The 22,135-nt window shown below is 44.6% G+C and overlaps 1 protein-coding gene across 2 annotated transcripts in view; it reads right to left on the bottom strand.

Moving 5' to 3' along the window:
* Positions 1-2,474: 2,474 nt before the first annotated feature.
* The window catches only part of mfsd6a (major facilitator superfamily domain containing 6a), a 21,360-nt gene continuing 1,699 nt past the window's right edge, over positions 2,475-22,135 (bottom strand). The window contains exons 2-8 of one of the 2 annotated variants that reach the window (XM_030067825.1): positions 20,515-22,048; positions 14,590-14,687; positions 9,017-9,178; positions 7,869-7,967; positions 6,703-6,992; positions 4,757-4,760; positions 2,993-3,115 (exon numbers count right to left, since the gene is read on the bottom strand). In XM_030067825.1, the coding sequence (XP_029923685.1) occupies positions 3,108-3,115; positions 4,757-4,760; positions 6,703-6,992; positions 7,869-7,967; positions 9,017-9,178; positions 14,590-14,687; positions 20,515-22,046 (2,193 nt within the window). In that variant the 5' untranslated portion in view covers positions 22,047-22,048 and the 3' untranslated portion in view covers positions 2,993-3,107. Of the gene's footprint in view, positions 3,116-4,756; positions 4,761-6,702; positions 6,993-7,868; positions 7,968-9,016; positions 9,179-14,589; positions 14,688-20,514; positions 22,049-22,135 lie in introns of both variants that reach the window. The other variant, XM_030067816.1, reaches the window with a different exon arrangement.

Here is a 22,135-nt window from a genome sequence, read left to right as displayed (position 1 = left end):
TGACACATGAACTTTTCTCTCAAAACAAACAAACAAAAACAAAACAACAGTCTGTGAAGCCGCCCGTCACTTTGTTTTCTCTCCCACATTTTATTTTATTTCAGTTTTAAACGAAGCTCGCCTCGTTAAGAACATGGTGACGTCACGCTGAGGATTCATAACCTTACAGCAGGAAAATGGATAAAATATAAAGATATTAAAGATATTAAATACAAAAGGAGTGAAAATGCCTTTAAAAATCGGTCAGTTTTAACGTTCGACGGGTTGAAAATGACAGTTTGGTGGCGGGACGTGACCCGGCTGACTCCTCTGCACCATCACGACAGCAAGAATCCACTAAAATAATAATAATTATCATCATAACGAGGCCGCCGCTCGCTCTGTCCGACACAAACCACCAAGAAAATTACATTAAATTAAAAAAAAAGTGCATCTTAAGCAGCTGCTTCATCCTGCTGAGTCTGAACATCTGAGAAGAAATTAAGAGCATTTAAAAAATTTCAGCTTGTTTTAGTCATATTTTCATCAAATAAGTTTGTAAAACTTCTGAATGAGATAATTTAAAAAATCTTCCAGAAATTATTCATTTAAACTGATAAAGAACATAAGATGGAAATGTGTATGTTTGTCAGCAGATGATTTTTAATCCACTGTTGACCTGAAACAGAATTAACCCTATAAAGCCTGAACTATGAAAGAATTAGCAGAAAATTCCAAATTTTTGAAATTTAACCCTTTATTTAGTCCTATAACAAAATATATATAAAATTAAAGCTGCAAGCAGCGTTGGACGGGCCCTCGCCCCCCCGTGCACGTCGGGGACGGCGCGCGTGTCGAAGCGCAGACAATCCGTCCGTGTGTTCCAGTTTTAAGGGTATTTTTCGGTGCTTTTATTGTGAAAGAGTTTTGGGCTTTTATTTTGAAAGGCCGCGGAAGTCCTAGTGTGTGACCGACAGGACTACCGGCAGCTGCTGCATGATCGCACCAAAATGCAGGCACACACACTCACTCACTCACTCACTCACACAAACACACACACACACACACATATGCACGTGCGCACACACACACACACACACACACACACACACGACGCCAACAAAAACCCACTGGTAGTACATTCGCTGCTGGTGCCCCTCTGGCCACTAGCAGCGCCCCTCCAGCAGATGGCGCCCTTAGCATGTCCTAGTGTGTGACTGACTTGAGTAGTGGCAGCTGTGGCATGATCACACCAAAATGCAGGCAGACAGAGAAATCCTCATTCAATCTAATGGAGAAATCCAGAAAACCCACCCCTGTTTGAGGTGTCACAGCTCAGTCACCGTTTGAGTGACAGACTTGATTCAAAGCTTAAACGAGTCACGAGACTCGGATCTATAAATCTCCCATTTACATGATTTTGCTATCTTTTACCGTTTTTGAGTTATGGCAGTTTCAGTTTGAGAGTGTTTTCTGCTCCCTCTGAGCTCTTACAATGGGTGTGTATTGCGCATTCCTGAGGCAGCTAGAGTGAGTCACATGTCCAGGCAGAGTGCAGAGCAGAGCACACCAGAGTCAAAAATGTTTGAAAACTCTTCATAGCTCCCACAAACTTGGTCCAATCCACATCAAAACTACATACTTTTGTAGGAATTTTTGTCCTCTTTCCATCTGCATAGTTTTCAAAGCTGTCAGACTTTTACTTTAGACTCCAGGGGCTTAATTAGTGCCAAAAGTCAGCCTCTTCACACCAAACTCCATGGGAAAAAATGAGATTTTGGTTCTGGCCCCTCCGACTTGGAGGTGTTATAAAATCCAAACTAATCGAGTAATGACGGAGTTTTTAGCAACTTTTGTTCAGCACTGTGTCCTCTGTCATCTGTTAAATTTTCAAGCCGCTGACATTTACGCCCTGGGAGGAGATAGATTTTGTTCAAAGCGGAATTTTGGCGAGAACGTGAACATTCCAACGCAAATTGCAGACTTCCTGTTGGTTTTAGAGGGGGGGTGTCAGCGCGTGATTTGTAGGGCTTGATGAGACCTACATTTCGGCAGTGGTTTGGTCTTTCTATCACATTCCTGTGGGCCGCAGCGGCTGCCTTTGTGTGCCTAGGTGGCGCTACCGAGCCCATTTCTGCACTTAGGGGGTCCGTTTGTCCATTTTATCAAATTTTTCACCAGACCTGGCCTGTGTGCCAAATTTGGTGAGTTTTTGAGCATGTTTAGGGGGTCAAATTAAGCCTCAAAGAGACGTATAAATAATAAGAAGAAAGAAACCTTACAAATACAATAGGGCTTCGCGCTGTTCCAGCGCTCGGGCCCTAAAAAGAAAAATCAAAAAATATGTTATTACATGACCTTTCTCGTGTTTGAGATATGATATGTACTTGAAGTGCCAATGGTCCAGGGTGAACAGGGAAGTGTTCAAAGGTATACAACAGTATTTTGGTCAAGTATTAATTAAACTGAAAACGAAATTGAAAATGTGTATCATATATGATACAAATGGCTTTATAGGGTTAAGAATTTCATAATTGAACTATAACATTAAAAAAATAACATTTATTATTGCCTGTTTTTATTTTTGCACTACCAGCTGTTTTTTTCCCTGGTGGCTTTTTAGACTTTAACCAGATCGATGTTTAGACTCAGGACATGTTAAGATGCACTTTGTTTGTTTGTTTGTTTGTTTTGTGCGTTGCAGGATTTTCCTTCATTCTCGGTGCAGCCCTCCTGGGAGGTGCGTTTGATTCAGCCGCCTGAACCAAGGCTGAACCAGGCGCACCTCCAATTCCCCCATAAACAAACAAAAAAACCCCCATCAAAATATATCGCATTTAACATTTCCTTCAGACGTTTCTCTGCGGCGGGTAAGTTTCTGTGGTTTGTTTGATGAAAAGTCACATGACAGCGGTTTCCAGAAGCTTCATCACGGTGCGTCTTCCTCGGCTCGTCCTGCCGGGTGCGTTTGGTCTCTGTGCTCGGGAGAGCCGGTTTCTGCCGGGGGGGGAGAGCTGGTCTCTGAGGCGGCGTCTGGCGTGCACACAGACCCGGGCGGCTCCGTCACGGCGTTGGCGTCGGGGGGGTTTCTGTGTGACACCGCCTGGTACTCCACCACCGGCCGCTCGTTAGGCACCTGGCGAGGAGGAGGAGGAGCAATCCTATTGGTTAACGAGCGGCCAATCGGCTTTCAGCTGCAACACAAACAAACCTGACAGCCACACCTGGAGCCAACATGGAGGAGCACTGGAGAACTGTCTGCAGCTTGTTATGGTGTGTGTGTGTGTGTGTGTGTGTGTGTGTTTTACTGTTAACATGAACACACTCGTTGAGTTTCCATCCAAATTCATCGCAAATTTTAACTGAATTGTCAGAAAATCTGCAAAATACAATATGAATTTATACGCGTTTCCAACCACTTGTGTTCTGTGAATATTTGGAGTCGGTTCATGGAGGTGAGCAACAGGTGGCGAATTGTCAGTGTGTCTGTTCAGGTTTTTAATGTGCAAATTGAAAATGTGAATAAAAACAGGAGGATGAAAACCCAGCTACTGTTAGCTCGCTAGTTAGCCAGCAGGCTAACCGTGCTGCTGTTAGCTCGCTAGCTAGCCAGCAGGCTAACCGTGCTGCTGGTCAAAGTCCCACTGATGTGAGAACTGCTTTGACTCAACCGGCGGAACAGACTCTTTGTTCTGCGGTTCTCGTCGTCGCGTCCGGATAAATCACGTGTTTTTTCTCTGTTTGTTGCCTATTGAGTCTAAACAGTCCTCACTCCAGTGCAGCTGTGACATGCTAACATGCTAACAGCCTCTGCTAGCTGTGATCGGCCATGTTGAAGGAACACGATGGAAACCATTTTTTTTACTTTCCAGTTTTTAAAAATATTTGATAAATTTACTGCAACAGTTTGACATCAGACTCAAATTACTCCGACCAATTAAAATTAATTAAATTAAATTAAATAACAAAAAAAAAAAAAAAAAAAAAAAAAAAAAAAAAGAAAGCCAGATTATTGCCTGATAATTACCAAACAAAGAAAAGACCGGAAAACCAGCCCAATAAATAAATAAATAAATAAATAAATAAATAAATGGATTAATGAAAAAAAAAAAAACTAAAAAAATAAAATAAATATAAAAACATAAAAACATAAAATAAAAATAAATGAAAAAATCACAAAAAAAAAATACCAAAACAAGACCAGAAAAAAAGAGACCAAAAAACATATTTTTGCTCATGACTGTTTGTTTAAAATTTAATTATAAAAATGAATTTAATAATAATAATAACAATAATAATGCACTTATTATTATTATTATTATCATATAATTCCCCCTAAAATAAAAAATAAAAGGACTGAGGTGAATTTGGTTCAGATGGTGAAACAAAACCCTTCACAATAAAAGCCCTAGACTGTTCCAGGGGTTCACAGGTTTAAAGGGAAACTCTGCATTCTGATTGGCTGCTTGAGCTGCAGACTGAACCAGTGGACCTCCAACATGGCCGCCACAGGAAGTTCCACCACCTTCACGCACACACACACACACACCCCTCAGGAGACGGACGGCATGCATTTGTCATGATGTCACCAGACACACACACAGACACACACACACACACAGAAAGACAGATGCATGCCTGGACACGCCCACATGCCACACACACATATATAGGCTACAGATGAGTCACTATCAGCCCTGCACCACACACACACACACACACACACACACACACACACACATGCACAGCGAGCCCAGTAGTTTTCCAGCTCTCTCACCTTTCTGTAGAGTGTGTGTGGCGACAGCGCAGCGCACAGGAAGAGCGTTAGAGAGCCACAGTTAGTTCAAAAAACACCACAGAAGAAGAAGAACATTGTAAACACACGCGCGCGCGCACACGCACGCACACAGGCGGTTTCAATTAACATCCGTTTTCACTGAATTCAAAAATATAAAACATAAGTTTTGTTGGAAAACCTCCTTTAGATTAAATAAAGGCAAATATTTATATTCATGTTTTCTTATTTTTCTACATGTTATTGTGTCCATAGAGCAAAAACAATACTGATGCAATGGGAAAGTACACACACACACACACACACACACACACACACACACATTAAAGAGGGTTTTTTTTTTCAGTCTAATGTGATTTCTTTAAAATGGGACAAAAATAAACAGGAAATTTTATTTATTTATTTATTTAGTATTTTATTTTAAATTATTTTATTTTTAATTATTTAAATTTTTAATTATTAGTATTTTTAATTAATATAATTATTTTATTGTAATAATTTTTCATACATCATTTGGTTATTTTCCTCTGTGTGTGTGTGTGTGTGTGTGTGTGTTGTGAACTTATCTATGACCCATGTTTGGTTTTATTTTGATATGTTTGTGCCATTTACATTAGTTATTTCCAGTACTATATAATATAATAATAATAATTAAAATAATATTATTAATAATAATAATTATTAATAGCATACCTTCAGCTTCATGCTGAAATATTGAGATATTTTATTTTATTTTATTTACTTTATAAATACTGTAACTCCCTGGAAGAGTAACTATCAGCTGATGGTGATTTTTTTTTTTTTCCCCAGGTACAAGGAGTTGTGAGAAATAATCAAATAAAGAATTTTAACTTTAAATACAAGATTTTACACTTTAAATGAAAGAAGTCTAAAAAACAAAATCAAGAAATTAAAAAGCAGGATAGCATAATAATAATAATAATAATGATAAACAAAGAGGATGCTGAAGAGAAGATATCGACAGACTTTAACTGTACAGAATAATCAGAAACATGAACTCACTTTTTAATATTTATGTCATTGATTATGTCTGAATGTTTCTGCTGAGTGGGATTCAAAGGAAAAGGCTTTTCAAAATAAAATACCTGGCAGACTGTCAATATTTATGCTCGTGAAAAAAAAAAAGATGAGTATAAGAAGGTTCAACAAAAGTAATTCAAACAGTTTACACCTGTGGGCAGGTCGCCGACTGGAACTTATGAAAATTACTTTAGGCAGCAGGGAAAGTGAGCTTTATTGTGAAGCAGTTAGACCAAAACAAAAAGCACAGCGTCCCGGTGGAGAAATGCCAGAGCACAGCCACAGAGTAAAGACAGAGATTTTTACATTTCACTGGTTTTGTCTGCAAAGAAAACGCTAAGATGTTTCAAAGTAAAAGCCTCTGTCTTCATTTAGAAGGTTTGTTTCAAGACACTTCATTTGCATGGGTAGCATTTCCTGTTAGCTTAGCATAAAGACTTGAAGTCTATGGGAGTTGTTAGCCTGGCTCTGTCAAAGTGAAAAACTCTCTGAAGCTCTGAAGCTGATCTGAGACTCTGCTGTGTACCTCACCTGTCCCTCACCTGTCCCTCACCTGTCTCTCACCTGTCCCTCATCCTCACCTGTCCCTCACCTGTCCCTCATCCTGACCTGTCTCTCACCCGTCTCTCACCTGTCCTTCACCCTCACCTGTCCTTCAACCTCACCTGTCCCTCACCCTCACCTGTCTCTCACCCTCACCTGTCTCTCACCCTCACCTGTCTCTCACCTGTCCTTCACCCTCACCTGTCCCTCACCTGTCTCTCAGGTTCAGCAGCTGCGTCCCTCACCTGTCTCTCACCTGCGCCGGCTGTGTCCCTCACCTGCCTCTCACCTGCAGCGGCTGTGTCCCTCACCTGTCTCTCACCTGTGGCGGCTGCGTGTCTCACCTGTAGCGGCTGTGTCTCCGGCGGCGGCCCGTTCTTGGCGGCGCTCATCATCTCTCTGATCTGCAGCAGGGCGAAGGCGAAGGTGACCCAGGGGGCGCCGGAGAGCACCCAGGTGGGCCGGCTCACGTCCTCCTGCTCCTCCTGGTGTTTGGTCTTCCTGACGGGCAGCACGGCGGCCGCCTGCGGGGGGGCGGGGCCTCCGCCGGCGCTCTGGCTCTGCACCAGGTCGATGGTGGCGATGGGGACCGGGCTGGACGGCACGGGGATGTTCTCTGCCAGCATGCAGTCCTCTGACACACACACACACACACACACACACACACCACTTTATAAGCATGGGTCTATGAGGAATCCAGTTTTTTGGGTTGTAAAGTGCCCACTGTTGTTTAAAAATGATTTTACCTTAATCTATTGTTTGTTTATTTGTTTGTTTGTTTTCTTCGGGACAGAAGTGAGAAAAAGTCAAATAGTAAGTAGAAAGAGCAGAAGTAAAACCCTTCAAAATAAAAGCCTGTCTCTGGGCTCATGGGGTTCAGAGGATTAAATATGAAGCACCAAGTGCACAATATGAGCTAAATATAAGAACATGAGTCTATAGAAACAAACATTTTTAGAAAACAAAACAAACAAACACAATGAAGCTGATACAAAGAGGGAAACACAAAACCCCTGATACACACCGACTGAACCGATTGCATTTTAGTTCCAAGTTTGTTTTTTGTCTTTTTAGCCTGTCCTGTCACATTATGTATATATTATTTATGATGCTGTTTGACACGTAAAGTTTGATTTGATTTTGGATTTGATGTGATTAAAAAAAAAATCATTGATGTCATTCAAAAAATGACATAAATAAAATAAATAAATATACAACTGATCAATAAAATAAATACATTAATACAATTAATAAATATTAAAAAAATTAAAAATGAAAATTATTAAAAAATAAATACACACATTTACAATAAAAAAAATGTAAAAATATATCAACCAAATAAGTGTTGGCAGGAACGTAAAAACGTATGTATAAAAAAACATTAAAATAAAAGTAATAAATTAGATAAATAAACAAATAATAAAAAAATAAATAGACTTGACAGCTGACTGATCCATCGCTCTGACACGAGCTCACAGGTTCTGTTGTGCTGTTCTCCCGGTTCTCTCACCTTTCTCCTCGCTCTCTCCGCTCAGACACTGGATGAAGGAGAAGATGAGGAGGATGATGAGGGAGGCCATGCCGATGCCCCGGAACGTCTCTGCCGCGCCTGCAAGACGTGGGAAAAATATAAAACCACAAAAACCATCAGAATACAAGGAGTCGTCTCGATCTTCTAAAATTAATTTCCTTCAAACGAGTGAAAACTCCTGCAGGAGGGAGAGATATAACTCCACGTCTTTCCAACGCAGCTTCACTTTTATAAAAAACTATTTTGCCGAAACAAGGCAGAATTAAAGTATCAAGTATCAGGATCTGCACTGGAAACCAGAATGAGCTGCTTCAGTTACTTCAGATTCACAATGAAAAGAAAAGTTTTTGTGTTTTTTAGTGTATCAGCTAATTTCCCATGCAAGAATATTTACCTATTTCATAATAAATTCAAATAAACTTACATTTTGATTTTTTTCTTCTTGAGCTCACACAGATTAAACACTGCTATAAAAAAATCAACAATTTCAACCAATAAAAATATATTTTCTCAAAATTTGTTTCATTGTGATGTTTTTAACTTTTACTGTCTGTTTTTTTAAATTTAAAGTGCAGCAGCCCATCAGAAACACACACTTTACAACACAATACACAACAACACAACACGACACATGATGCTAATGCTGCTGAGATCATTTTTTAGGAAAATAAAAGCTGCTGTTCTCTACAGCGCTGTTATTAGTGCTGCCATGTTGTTATGTCAACTTGAGCAACAAAAAACAAAATTAAAACTTTTATTTTCCCACTCAGCTGGTCCGTCCTGACAGTTTCTGTGTGATTTGTTGAGATTTCCAGATTTAAAAAAAAAGCTGATCGTGGTGAATTTAAATTATCGGGATAATCATAAACTGGGATAATCATGAATTTCCTCATGAGTGACTGGAAAAAGCCGCCTCGCTCACTAACGAACAGAAAAAGCCATTTGTCCCATGATCTGCAAAGAAAACAGTGAGGTGGTTTAGAGTGGAAACGTCTCCAAATCACACAGAAACTCTCTGCATGGAGTTCTATTGGCTTTGTATTTTGGATGAACTGTCCCTTTAAATTCAGCTGCTCTCCTGTTGTAATGGCGTGTTGAAGTAAGCGAGGCGGCGTGTGACATCATACCGAAGTAGTTGACGAAGACTCCGCCCACCATGGCCCCGCAGCCGCGGCCCAGGCCGAGGTGCAGCCCCTGCAGGATGCCCTGCGCTGAGGTGCGCAGCGCCGGGGGGACGGCCGCACTCAGGTAGGAGATACAGGCTGCCCAAACCGAGGCGTGGGTCACTCCTGAGGACACACACAGGACACGCAGGGTCACACACCGGGTCACACACCGGGTCACACACCGAGTCACACACAGGAGCACCGAGTCACACACCGGGTCACACACCGGGTCACACACCGGGTCACACACCGGGTCACAGACAGGGTCACACACCGGGTCACACACCGAGTCACACACAGGAGCGCCGGGTCACACACCGGGTCACACACCAGGACACACACCGGGTCACAGACAGGGTCACACACAGGGTCACACACTGGGTCACACACCGGGTCACACACCGGGTCACAGACAGGGTCACACACCGGGTCACACACCGAGTCACACACAGGAGCACCGGGTCACACACCGGGTCACACACCAGGACACACACCGGGTCACAGACAGGGTCACACACAGGGTCACACACCGGGTCACACACCGGGTCACAGACAGGGTCACACACCGGGTCACACACAGGAGCACTGGGTCACACACCCGGTCACACACAGGACACACACCAGGTCACACCGGGTCACACACCAGGACACACACCGGGTCACAGACAGGGTCACACACCGAGTCACACACAGGATCACACAGGGTCACACACAGGATCACACACCGGGTCACACACCAGGACACACAGGGTCACACACAGGATCACACACCGGGTCACACACCAGGACACACGGGGTCACACACCAGGTCACACACCGGGTCACACACAGGGTCACACGCCGGGTCACACACCGGGTCACACACCAGGACACACACAGGGTCACACACCAGGACACACAGGGGCTGCATTTACATTGCAAGTCTTGATGCCCAGATCAGATTTGCTGCCTGAATCCGATTTTTTTTTTACTGTGCGGTTACACGTATTTTATCAAGTGACCCAGATCTGATTCATGCGATTCCACTTGCCTACAACATCTGAAACATCGCGCATGCCTTGGAACACGGCTTTATTTCTGTATGTCCCTTTTATTTTCTCCTGAATTTTCTCCTTTCCACATAGACTGAGAAGACATCTGACCTCTTCAACTGACCTCTTCGCCGAATTTTCCTCCTCATCTCTCATCTTTCTCTGCAGGTTAGCCTCCATGTTCAGTCTGTCGTTTACCGCGTGTTCACTATTTATGCGACAAAATAAGCTAATTGGTCGCAGATTTGATGACGTTAGAGACGCAACGTGTAAGAAAACCCGATCAGCCTGTTTACACGGCGGTCGCATTGGCACATATCCGATACATATCTGATTTATTTCCACATATGAATGAGGCCTGTATCCGATCTCAAAATATCCGAATGCATGCGTCTTTTTCCTGATTACACTGTCAGCGAGCATATCCGATCTGTGCCACATAAGAGCAAAAAATCGGAATTGGGTCACATTACATTGGCAGTGTAAATGTAGTGTTGGTCACACACCGGGTCACACACCGGGTCACACACCGGGTCACACACTGGATCACACAGGGTCACACACAGGATCACACACCAGGTCACACACCAGGACACACACACAGGAGACACAGGGTCACACGGGGTCACACACAGGAGACACAGGGTCACACACAGGGTCACACACAGGAGACACCGGGTCACACACCGGGTCACACACCGGGTCACACACCGGGTCACACACAGGGTCACACACAGGAGACACAGGGTCACACACAGGAGACACAGGGTCACACACCAGGACACACACCGGGTCACACAGGGTCACACACCAGGACACACACCGGGTCACACACTGGGTCATACACAGAGTCACACACAGGGTCACACACCGGGACACACACCGGGACACACACCGGGTCACACACCGGGTCACACACCGGGACACACACCGGGACACACACCGGGACACACACCGGGTCACACACCGGGTCACACACCGGGACACACACCGGGTCACACACCGGGACACACACCGGGACACACACCGGGACACACACCGGGTCACACACCGGGTCACACACCGGGTCACACACCGGGTCACACACCGGGTCACACACCGGGTCACCTCAAAACTTTTCCATGACATCTTTTCAAATTTATGTTTTGTTTTCATTCCAAAAAATTAGGGATTAAAACAGTTTTAAATCTTGTTTCTCTTCAAACAAGGTAAATAATCTGCCACTGGGGTGAGATAATCCCACTTGTTTCCAGATTTTTTTGGCTTGATCTCAGTGGCTGATCTGCTTCATTCTGCCTGTTTCAACACTTTATACTTTTTGTTCCAAGGAAAAAAATAATGCAACCAGTGAAACTGCATTAGAAGTGGGATTATTTTATTTTACTGGCAGATTATTTCCCTTGTTTGAATAAAATAAACAAGATTTGAAGCCTGAGGCTGAATGACACGGAGATGCTTTAGCAGCAACACTTTCCTCCAACAGGAGCATCGACGTGGTGTCAGGACGTCGTGATACATTTTGTTGCTTATTTCAAATTATTTCTTCCCTTTTGTCAAATAAACACGTCCAACCAAAACCTCGTATCTTCATAATCTCAGCATAATATCATAAACTAAGGAAAACAGTCATGTCTCCGGGTCGACGACTGAACATTTTTCAGTTTATAATTGGTTTTGTAAAGGTTTCATGAAGTATAAAGGATTATGCATCCCTCAATATTTTCTTAACAGCTACAAAAGCAGGAAGCGGCAGGTGGATTATAGATTATGGATGATGGATTATTTCCTTCCAGACTCTGGAGAACATGATGTGGTGTCTCAGAGTTCGTCTGTTTGCTGAGCTTCTTGGGGTTTTTTTGTTTTTTCTGGCAGCGTGCTCGCTCTGGCCGGGCTCGGTGCAACAAATGCCAGGAAGTGATAATCTGTGTGTGAAAGAGCTCGCTCGCCTTCTCAGGGCTCCTGGCCGAAATCTCACCGCGAAAAAAAAAACCCCAAACAGAAATCACACGGTCTTTCTCAGGGTGAGTGGAAGTGCGATCACACCTCCGCTCCCAAAAATCTGCCGTGACAAACACAAAACTCGCCGAAGGAGCAGGACAATGCAGGACAAGTTCAACAGCACGGGGACGCTTTATTCTGAAAATACCGCTGGAAATCTGAAATACGTCATTGATCCCTGAGGGGGAAACGGGTCGGCTGCAGCTGCTTGAGTTCTTGAGAGAAGAATATAAGATAAGCAGAAGTTATATTACACAAAACAGAAAAGGAAAATACATGTGCAAATGTGTGCATTACAAATTTGTAGAAACGTATTTTTAAAAATTGTGTATTATGTAAAATATGTGCATCAATCCTATAATAACGGGTCAAGCATCAAGTTTGCAGTACAGCATTATTGTCTTAGTGAGAATACGGCCAACAGAGGATTCAGTCCATGTCCACGTGATGACTGGCCCTGCTTTTTCATGTTTATTTAATTTAATTTAATTTAATTTAATTTGATTTAGTTAACGAAAACTAACATGATAACTGAAACTACTAGTTAAAAAAAAAAGAAAAAAAATTTTCATGAACTGAGCAGAAATGAAAACGAACATTTGCTCAAAAAAATTGAGACAAACTGATTTCACCCGACTGGAAGATTTTTTTTCTTAACTTTAAAACACAAAAACAAAATGAGCTCTGGAGGGTTCGGGTTAGCTGGCTGGTTTTTACAGGGCAGCTGCAGGTGATAAAGCCGCGAGCCACACAGGTGTGTCGCTGTGTCTGATAAAACCACCGCGCCACACACACACACACACACACACACACACACACACAGCACTATCCAAACTGGCCATGTTTACGTCAAACATCCGGCCGGCAGCAGGAAGAGGAGGAGGAGGCCTGGCCGAGTCACGAGCGCTGTGTGTGTGTGTGTGTGTGTGTGTGTGTGTGTGTGTGTGTGTGTGTGTGTGTGTGTGTGTGAGTGTTGCGTGTTCTCAGGGTGTGTTCAGGGTGTGTTCTCTTCTGACATCATATGAAGAACAACAGGAGCTCCTTCAGTGAAATGTATTATTACACATGTACACACACACACACACACACACACACACACACACACACACACACCTATATTACATATATTATTATTAGATATTGAACATATGTAGGCTACATATACATCTTCTATCTATCTCTATCTCTGTCTCTATTCAGGTCATTCAGAAAGTATTCAGACCTCCTTCACTTTTTTCATTTTTGTTCTGCTGTTACAATCCTTTAAATTCATGTTTTCTCTCATTATTACATAATTTTTTTTTTACAATTTTTTTTTTTTTTTTTTTACAAATTTGTTAAAAAACAAATGATTAAATTCTAAAACAGTTTTTAGAAACCAGGTGAAGGATTTTATATGGGATAGACTCTCAGACTTTTAGTGGATATAGTCTTATTTTTTTTTTATCTCTATTTATTTTTACAGAACGTCCTTTTTTGATTTGATTTAATGAAAGTTATGTCTCCGGATGCTGAGATGGTGTGTGTGTGTGTGTGTGTGTGTGTGTGTGTTTATGTGTGTGGAGGTCGTGTCCTGCTAAATGTTTTCTTATGTGTTTACATCTGTAAGGACCATGTTGGAAATAGAGCATGCACTTTTACATGTCATAAATAAATCAAATCAAATCAAATCAAAAGACAGGGGGATTCAGAGCCTTTGCTGAGACGTTTCTGCAGCTCGATCAGAGTTCACCTGGAAAATGAACCTGACTGGACAGGATCTGGAAAGACACACACACCTGTCTGCAGGAGGCCTCACAGCTGACTGCATATCAGAGCAAAACCCAGGAGGTCCGAGGAGCTGCACACAGATATATGTACACAGAGATATAGATATATACATGTATGTACACCTGTCCAAATATGTCCAGACACATGGACGTATTTATTTTGTTTAATTTATCTGAGAAACTCATTAATTGATTGAGCATTGACGTTTACAAAACTTCATAATCAATAAAAAGATGTTTTAGGTTTTGCGTTTTTTTTTTCTCCTGGACAGAAAATGAACTGAACCGTGATTTCAACACCGAGGCACCGAACCCTGATCGACGTGGACCGCCACACCGCTAATCTGTACATGTACACACACACACACACACACACACGTACGTGTTTATGTGTCATTTAATCTCATATTCAGTCTTAAAAGCTGAAAATCTGCCGGTGGGATGAGATAATCCCACTGGTTTCAGCATAAATGTGTCTCATCCTGCTGCTGGATTATTGATCTTGTTGGAAGAGAAACGAGATTCGAGACGACATGAACATGAGAGCGTCCTGCAGTGTGTGTGTGTGTGTGTGTGTGTGTGTGCGTGTGCTGTGCAGTGTGTGTGTGTGTATCCGGCTGCAGGGCGGCGGCAGCAGGAAGAGGGTGTGTGGCTGCTTGTCAAACACACAGGAGCCCTCAGGGTCCTAGCGCCCCCTGCTCCCCCCTCCCCTCCCCTCCCCCTCCTCCCAGGGTACCTTGCAGCACCTCCATGGGCAGGACGATCCAGGCGTTGGTCAGGTAGGAGATGTACAGGTAGCGCGCCGTGTTGCAGGCCAGGCCCACGTACAGCACCCTGCCAGGGACAAAAAGCACCGATTACAGCCTCCATGGACAAAGTTTCTCAAACATGCAGAACCAAAGATGATTTATGAGCAGTGAAGAGGTGCCACTCTGGTCCAAATGACTGAGTTTATCTGCCGCCTGGAACAGAGCTGGAAACAACACTAAAGAAGAAGGAGAAGAAGAAGGAGGAGGAGGAGGAGGTGGTCAGCTCCTCGTACTGTTTACATAATAAAAAACAAACAAATAAATAATATAAAGTAATAACAACAACAATAGCAATAGCGTTAACTTTATAGAAATTCAACAAGCCCAAATGTTCTCCACATGTTATATTACATATTAAACATGTCGTAAACGTCATTAAATAAATATCCATCCAGCTCACACAGACACAGAAAAACGCTCAAACGCCAACGATCTTTAAAAACATCTCCACGCGCTGATCTGAGCTCGCCGCCGCCACAGACCTCAGATCTGCTGCTCAGACCAACGAGACTCGTGTTGTTTTGTTGGAAGAAGAAAAAAAATACTTGCAAAGCAGTTCAGTTTTGGCAGCGAGGCGGCTCTCTTTTTGATTTTTTTTTCCAGAAACGCTGTCAGAGTGAACGGTCTGTCTTTTCTCCCGTCTCTGTGACGGACCTGTATGTCTGTTCTTCAGTAAAATATAATAAAATAAAATAAGATAAAATAAAATAAAATAACCATATCATAGCACCAGGTCACTCTTCATTTTGTCTCCCTCTACCCATAATGCCTTGTGTGTTGGGCTGCTTTCCTGAAGCTGATTGGATGAAGCTCCGAGGTGAGAATTTTTTTTCTTACGTCTTTCTGTCCGTTGGAAAAACCCAAACATAGCTTTTGGAAAACACTCAAGGGTGGATTTTTTTTTTTTTTTTTGTCCAGCTGCGTTGCGTGGATAAATAAAGCTGCATTTTCCAAATAAATGAATAAATAATAAATAATAAATAAATGGCTGAGGGAGCAGTCTGAAGTCACGTTATGCACTCAGTCATCCAGCTAATAATCAGCAAAATAAACTATGAGACTGATGGACAGAGGACATAATGATGACATCATCAAACAACCGGAGCGTGAGCCAATGAGCCGCGACACCAACAAGCCCCGAGGATTATGGGGGATTGAGAGACGGCGGGCCGTAACATGTGACCTGCTGAGTGAACGCCACAGACAGACAGGCAGACAGACAGGCAGACAGGAAGACAGACAGAAAGAGAGACAGACAGACTGACAGACAGACAGACAGACAGACAGACAGGCAGGCAGACAGACAGACAGACAGGCAGACAGGCAGACAGGCAGGCAGGCAGGCAGGCAGGCAGACAGACAGACAGACAGACAGACAGGCAGACAGGCAGACAGACAGGCAGACAGACAGGCAGGCAGACAGACAGGCAGCTGCTGCAGGAGCTCAGTCATTAACCGGCTCTCACACCTGCTGCTCCTGCGCCGCCTCGCCGCTGCAAACAGGAAGTGAAAAACAAACTCTGCACTGCGTCCCGTATCCCTCCACCGACCTGCTGCGTCTACACACAGCTCATGAACAGGGGCTGTGTGCGCTGCTGCGGAGGGATACGGAAGGAAAAGTAGTTCCAAGACAGAGGGCGTGGATGTCGAGGGCCTAACTACAGCGCAGACGTCGGGAAGGTCCAGATTATTAAGATTATTATTTTTTAAAGTGGCTTTCCCACAATTCTATGAGATTTATACACTCAGTGTCACTTTATCAGCTCCACCTGGATAATCTAATCTAATCTAATCTAAACTAATCTAATCTAATCTGATCTAATCTAATCTAATCTAATCCAGCTGTTGTGCCCTAAAGTTTCCTCTCCTGCTGCCTATAATGCTCAGCTTGTCTTGTTGTCACGGTAACAGAGGTGTTCATTCACCTCTGTGTTTGGCGTTGAGCTCATAGTTAGTGCTGCACTTTACTGACAGCTGTTTCCACTATTCTGTCCCCCCTCACTGTACATAAATAAAGAGGGACAAAATATCAGAAACCCCTCTCTCTGGGCTGGACAGTGTGGAGTTAAAGGGGCAGTCTGTCATTTCTGCACGTGGTTTGGTTTTGTTTACTGACTGTGAACACACCGGCCAATCACACGCATGCCTTTTCCAGTAGCAGCAAAAATGACAGCCAACGTCCAGGCTCGCCATTGGGCAGCGGATGTGTAGCTCCCGGCCAATCACAGTGCAGCATGGGTAAAGAGCGACAGCACCTCGTCCAATAGGAAGCTAAGAAAATCACGGATGGCGGAAAAAATGTGGTGAGGATAAGCGGCGAGCGGACAAAGCTTGTAACACAACGAGAGTGAATGTGGGGTCGGTGAGCGCTGAGGGGGAGGAGGAGGAAGAACAGAGCTTTTTTTCTCCTAGGATGGCGACAGAATGTTTGACATTTCAGTCTGTCAGTTCATTCCATCGCCGTCCTAAGAAAGGAAGGCTAATGTTAGCATGCTAGCTGCTGTGTGGGAGTAGAAACTGTTTGAATTTTTCAATGTTTGAAGGACTTCATTACCCAGAAGTCCTGTGTGGTGATGATGGTGGTCAGGCCAAACTTTACATTAACCCAGATTTTATTGAGCTGGCGCTGCGGCTGAGTGTGATGAGAGGAACATGCAGTTAAACACAGTTAAACGTGGATTATCTGTCAGATTATTTCCAAATAAAAAACTGAAAATATAAATTTTATCCAGTAAATATAATTCATGTTGTGGTTTTGTGAAAGCGTCTGCCAGGCAGAGCAGCCTGAGCTTCCTGCTCTGATAGCTAAATACAGCCAGCAGATAAGGAGCTGTGTGTGTGTGTGTGTGTGTGTGTGTGTGTGTGTGTGTGTGTGCAGAGGGTGAAGTCACTTCCTGCTCTGCTGCCGGAGCCGACCTGCGGCCTCTTTCACATCTGTATTTACACTCGCTTCATTATTCATGTTCCCTGCATTATTGAGTATTTTTCCAGCGTGCGGATGAACGTGGGATTATTTTCTTTAATAATTGAATCTCCAAACTCTGCCGAGGAAACAGGAGGGAAAAAAACAAAAAGAGAAAAAACAAAAAGAAAAACAAAAAGTGAAAAGTCTCGACAACAAACTCACAACATCCACCGACTTATAAAAATAAAATTTAAAAAATCATCTCATCTCTTCAGTTCAGAGCCTCTTTAGAAGCCTCACACACACACACACACACACAGTGACACACACACACACACACACACACACAGTGACACACACACACACACTCAGACAGGCAGCTTCCTCTGAGCAGCTGCATCAGCCAAAACCAAAACAGAAATTAAAAATAAGTTCAAGCGCTTTTCTGTTCGACGACTGCAAAGGAAAAAAAAAATCTGGTCTGCAAACTGAGCATCAAGCGAACATCAGCAGCTTCTTCTGACTGAGAGAGAAATGTGAAATATTAAAAAACAAAAATCTGATCGTCATCAAACTTTCACATATCTGTGTTTGTGTTCAGCGGTGAGGTTTCTCAGTGTTTGGCTGTTGGTTTCTTTTGTAAATCTTTTCCTAAAATGTGCTTTTTAACCACAAAGACGACCTGAAACCCAGTGTTTGTCCTCTTTTTACTATTTTTATTAATTTATTTTTATTTATTAACTTTTGTCTCATGTTTTCTATATTCTTTGTCCGGCTCCTTTTCATCGGTTTCGGCCTTCTTCCTTCCTGAGAGACGGTTGGAAGCTGTCCTCAAGAAACCTGACCCCGATCCGCCTGATGGGGGCGCTACAATTAAAAAGGCCAAAATTTTGAACTTCAAAACCAGAGTCTGGTTTACATGAAACTTGGCGCAGACGTCCATCAATCCTCACTCTGCAAATTCTCCTCAAGAGCCCATAAGGTGCACCATATTTTGAATTTTTGAAAAACACATTTTCCTCGTAAGCTGCGTACGGCTTGTTGATATCTTATGTCGTTTTCAAGATCCTGACCAATGAACTTCAAAAGGGGCTTAGCACATCAACAACCGGTGGGCCAATCAGCATCAAACTCACAGGACACGTGCACATCAGTGCCTGAAACTGACCCTGAAAGTTTCATTCAAATGGACCACCGGGGGGCGCTATCAATGCACAAAACAGGTGTGGTGGAACAGAAATCAGACGATAAATCAGAAGCTGTTTGTTAAAAAGCCGCAGAAACACACCTGACAGGTGAAGGTTTGAACCTGCAGCGCCCCCTGTTGGCCTCAACCTGCAGCTGATTTTATTTTTATTTTCACTGTTTTTATGTTGCACCTTGTGAACTCACTGAATTATCTGATTTCTCCTTGAGGATCAATAAAGTTTTTCTGATTGTGATTAAAAAAAGGCTCAGAGTTTTCCTGACGTTACTGTGATGATGTCGCTGTGTGAACACAGAGGACCGAGCCGACGTTACTGTGATGATGTCGCTGTGTGAACACAGAGGACTGAGCCGACGTTACTGTGATGATGTCGCTGTGTGAACACAGAGGACCGAGCCGACGTTACTGTGATGATGTCACTGTGTGAACACAGAGGACCGAGCCGACGTTACTGTGATGATGTCGCTGTGTGAACACAGAGGACTGAGCCGACGTTACTGTGATGATGTCGCTGTGTGAACACAGAGGACCGAGCCGACGTTACTGTGATGATGTCACTGTGTGAACACAGAGGACTGAGCCGACGTTACTGTGATGATGTCGCTGTGTGAACACAGAGGACCGAGCCGACGTTACTGTGATGATGTCGCTGTGTGAACAGAGAGGACTGAGGCTCCGTGTCCGAGCTGAAATCTAACGCCGCGCTCTCGAATGTCTCCACTGCATGCGAGCTCCGCCCACCAACAATGATGTCATTGTTCCAGAGAGGACACTCCGTGTTTCCCACACACTCACACACACACACACACACACACACACACCTGCACTCAGTTACTGCAGCGCACACACACACACACACACACACACACACACACACACACACACACACAGACAAAGTGGTTACTTGGATTTCCTTCAGAGGTGAAGACCAAAGTGAGACGACATTTAGGGCTTCAAGCAGCAGCTGTTTTCACTGTCAATCAATCAATCAATCAATCAATCAATCAATCAATTATTATTACTGAATAATCGATGCACCATGAAGAGGTTAAGGGTGAAACATGAAACCAAAGTCTGACAGGAAGTGATCAAATGTCTTCCTCTGCCAAAAACCCAAAATATTGATTTGATAAAGATTTGAACAGAGCAAAGGAAGACAGTCGGTCGGTGTTTTTACTTCAAAATGTAAAAAGATTCGCAAAATTAAAAAAACATTTTCATTCAAATGATCAACCAATAATAAATAAATGGTTTCAACGCAGTTTTTATTTTGAGTGATTTTTTTTTATTTGTTGGAGCGTGAGTGGGAAAACTCGTCATGTAACCTCACAGAGATTAATTAGCATTGTTAGCATCATTAGCACTGTTAGCATCCCTCGTTCAAGCTAACACACGGCTAGCCACAAGCTAACTCTTCATCTTGCTGCTCTTGTTGTTTGTGGGAAATGCTAACGGCTCCAACATGCTGAGTTTTTGTTTGTTTTTTGTTTTTTTGTTTTTTTTTTTTTGTTTTGGTTAATACGCAGATATGCTGAATACCTGATTCTGATTGGACAATTAAAGTTTTTTCAAGGTGTGACCTCATCACCACACCTGTTCATTTCAAGTTAATGCACATCTTGCTGCTGTGTGCTGTGGGCTAATGTTATGACCAGAGGGTTGCTAGTTTGAACCTGTGAAAATGGCAGCTGCTAACTTTCCTGCTGGCTAATCGTTTAGCTAACGGCGCTGCAGTCGTACCTGATGTGTCCCACCAGCTCGATGAACTTGTGGCTGGTGAAGTAGGCGGCGAGCTCGGAGGCGTGGCTGAGGACGGAGCAGACGCCGAACAGCGTGGTGGTGCCCTTCAGGTCCTCCAGGTGCCAGTAGAGGAAGGTGAAGACGAAGCCGTAGCCGAAGCCCATGAACCAGGCGACGAACAGCACCGAGCCGTAGCGCACGCTGCACAGCAGCCGCAGCAGGTCGCTGTAGTGGAACTCCTGTGCCGCCGCCGCACCGCCGGCCGACTGCTCCGAGTCTGGCGATGCCCGCACGCCGGCAGTCTCCTCCTCCTCTGCCGCCGCCGGAGCATCCACCTCTGGCAGCTCCTGCCGGTAGTTCCCGCCTTTCTCAAAGTAGAACTGCGTGGCCACGACGAAAGCCACGCCCATCAGCACGCCGAAGACGATGAATGCGATGCGGTAGTTGTGCAGGCGGTATTCAGGCAGCACGCAGCCGACGCCGTCGATGTGCACGGTTAGGTGGGTGTGGTCGATCCAGATGCCCACCAGCAGCATGGCGAGGCCCCAGCCCAGTGAGCCCCACATCCTCTGCAGGCCGTAGCGGTCGCGCGCCTTGCCCAGGTACTGCAGCGTCACCGTGTCCACGATGGTGACGGCCGGCGCGCTGAAGAACTCGCCCACGATGATGACGAGCAGGATGAGGAGGAAGATGTTCTCCACCTGGTCCCGGTTGTAGATGATCTGGTACTCTTTGGCTTGGGTCGGGGCGGGGCGCGACGTCGTGCCGGCGGTCGTGGTCGTGGTGTTCGGCGTCGGCTGGGTGGTGTTGCCCGGCGTGGAGGGAGCCGAGGTCACGTTGGATCCGACGCCTCGTTTGAAGCGGTGGATCCCGCTTTCCAAGGAGCTGAGGAGCGTCTGCAGCACAGGAAGCTGCAGGAGGACGTCCAGGCTGCGGCGGTGCCGCGTGCCATTGGTGGCGTTAGCGTCCAGGTGAGGAGGAGTCAGCGCTGTCGGGGCCACAGTCGGCGTGATGGTACTGACTCCTTTTTCTTTGCAGCTCATCTCGGCAGGCTCCACGAAGCCGATGCCACAGTTGAAGACGAGCCAGCAGAGCACGGAGAACAGCAGCACCGCCTTGCCCTTCCTGAAGCGGTCGGCCACGACGCCCCAGAACGGCGCGCTGCAGAACTCGATGAAGTAGCGGATGCCGACCAGCAGGCCGCTGCGGCTGGCCGACATGCCCAGCTGTTTGTAGTAGACGGCCAGCAGGGGGTGTAGCGAGCCGTACGCCGCATAGAAGAAGAAGTAGAAGATCTTGGAGATGAGTAGCTGGCTGTTGACGCGCAGGCAGAGGCGCTCGCAGCAGTCGATGGAGTCGGCCGGAGAGACGGGTGATGACTCGGCGTCGGCGGGCGGAGAGTCCGAGGCCGGCGGCGAGTTTTGCGGCGGCAACTCCGTGGACAGAGAGTTGAACGGCTCGGCCAACACGTACTTCCTCTTCTGCTCCTCCTCATCGTCGGTCAGGATGGCAACTTTGTCGTCAGCTGCCATTTCTGCAAGAGAAGAAACAAAACACGACACTTTTAAATTAAACAATCAAGTATTTTGGTGAATAAAGTGCACCAATAAAGTCAAAGTCA

The sequence above is a fragment of the Myripristis murdjan genome, chromosome 2, assembly GCF_902150065.1.
Source record: "Myripristis murdjan chromosome 2, fMyrMur1.1, whole genome shotgun sequence".
NCBI lineage: Eukaryota > Metazoa > Chordata > Actinopteri > Holocentriformes > Holocentridae > Myripristis > Myripristis murdjan.
The sequence above is the reverse complement of the archived record's forward strand: the minus strand, read 5'-3'. Positions and strand labels throughout refer to the sequence as shown.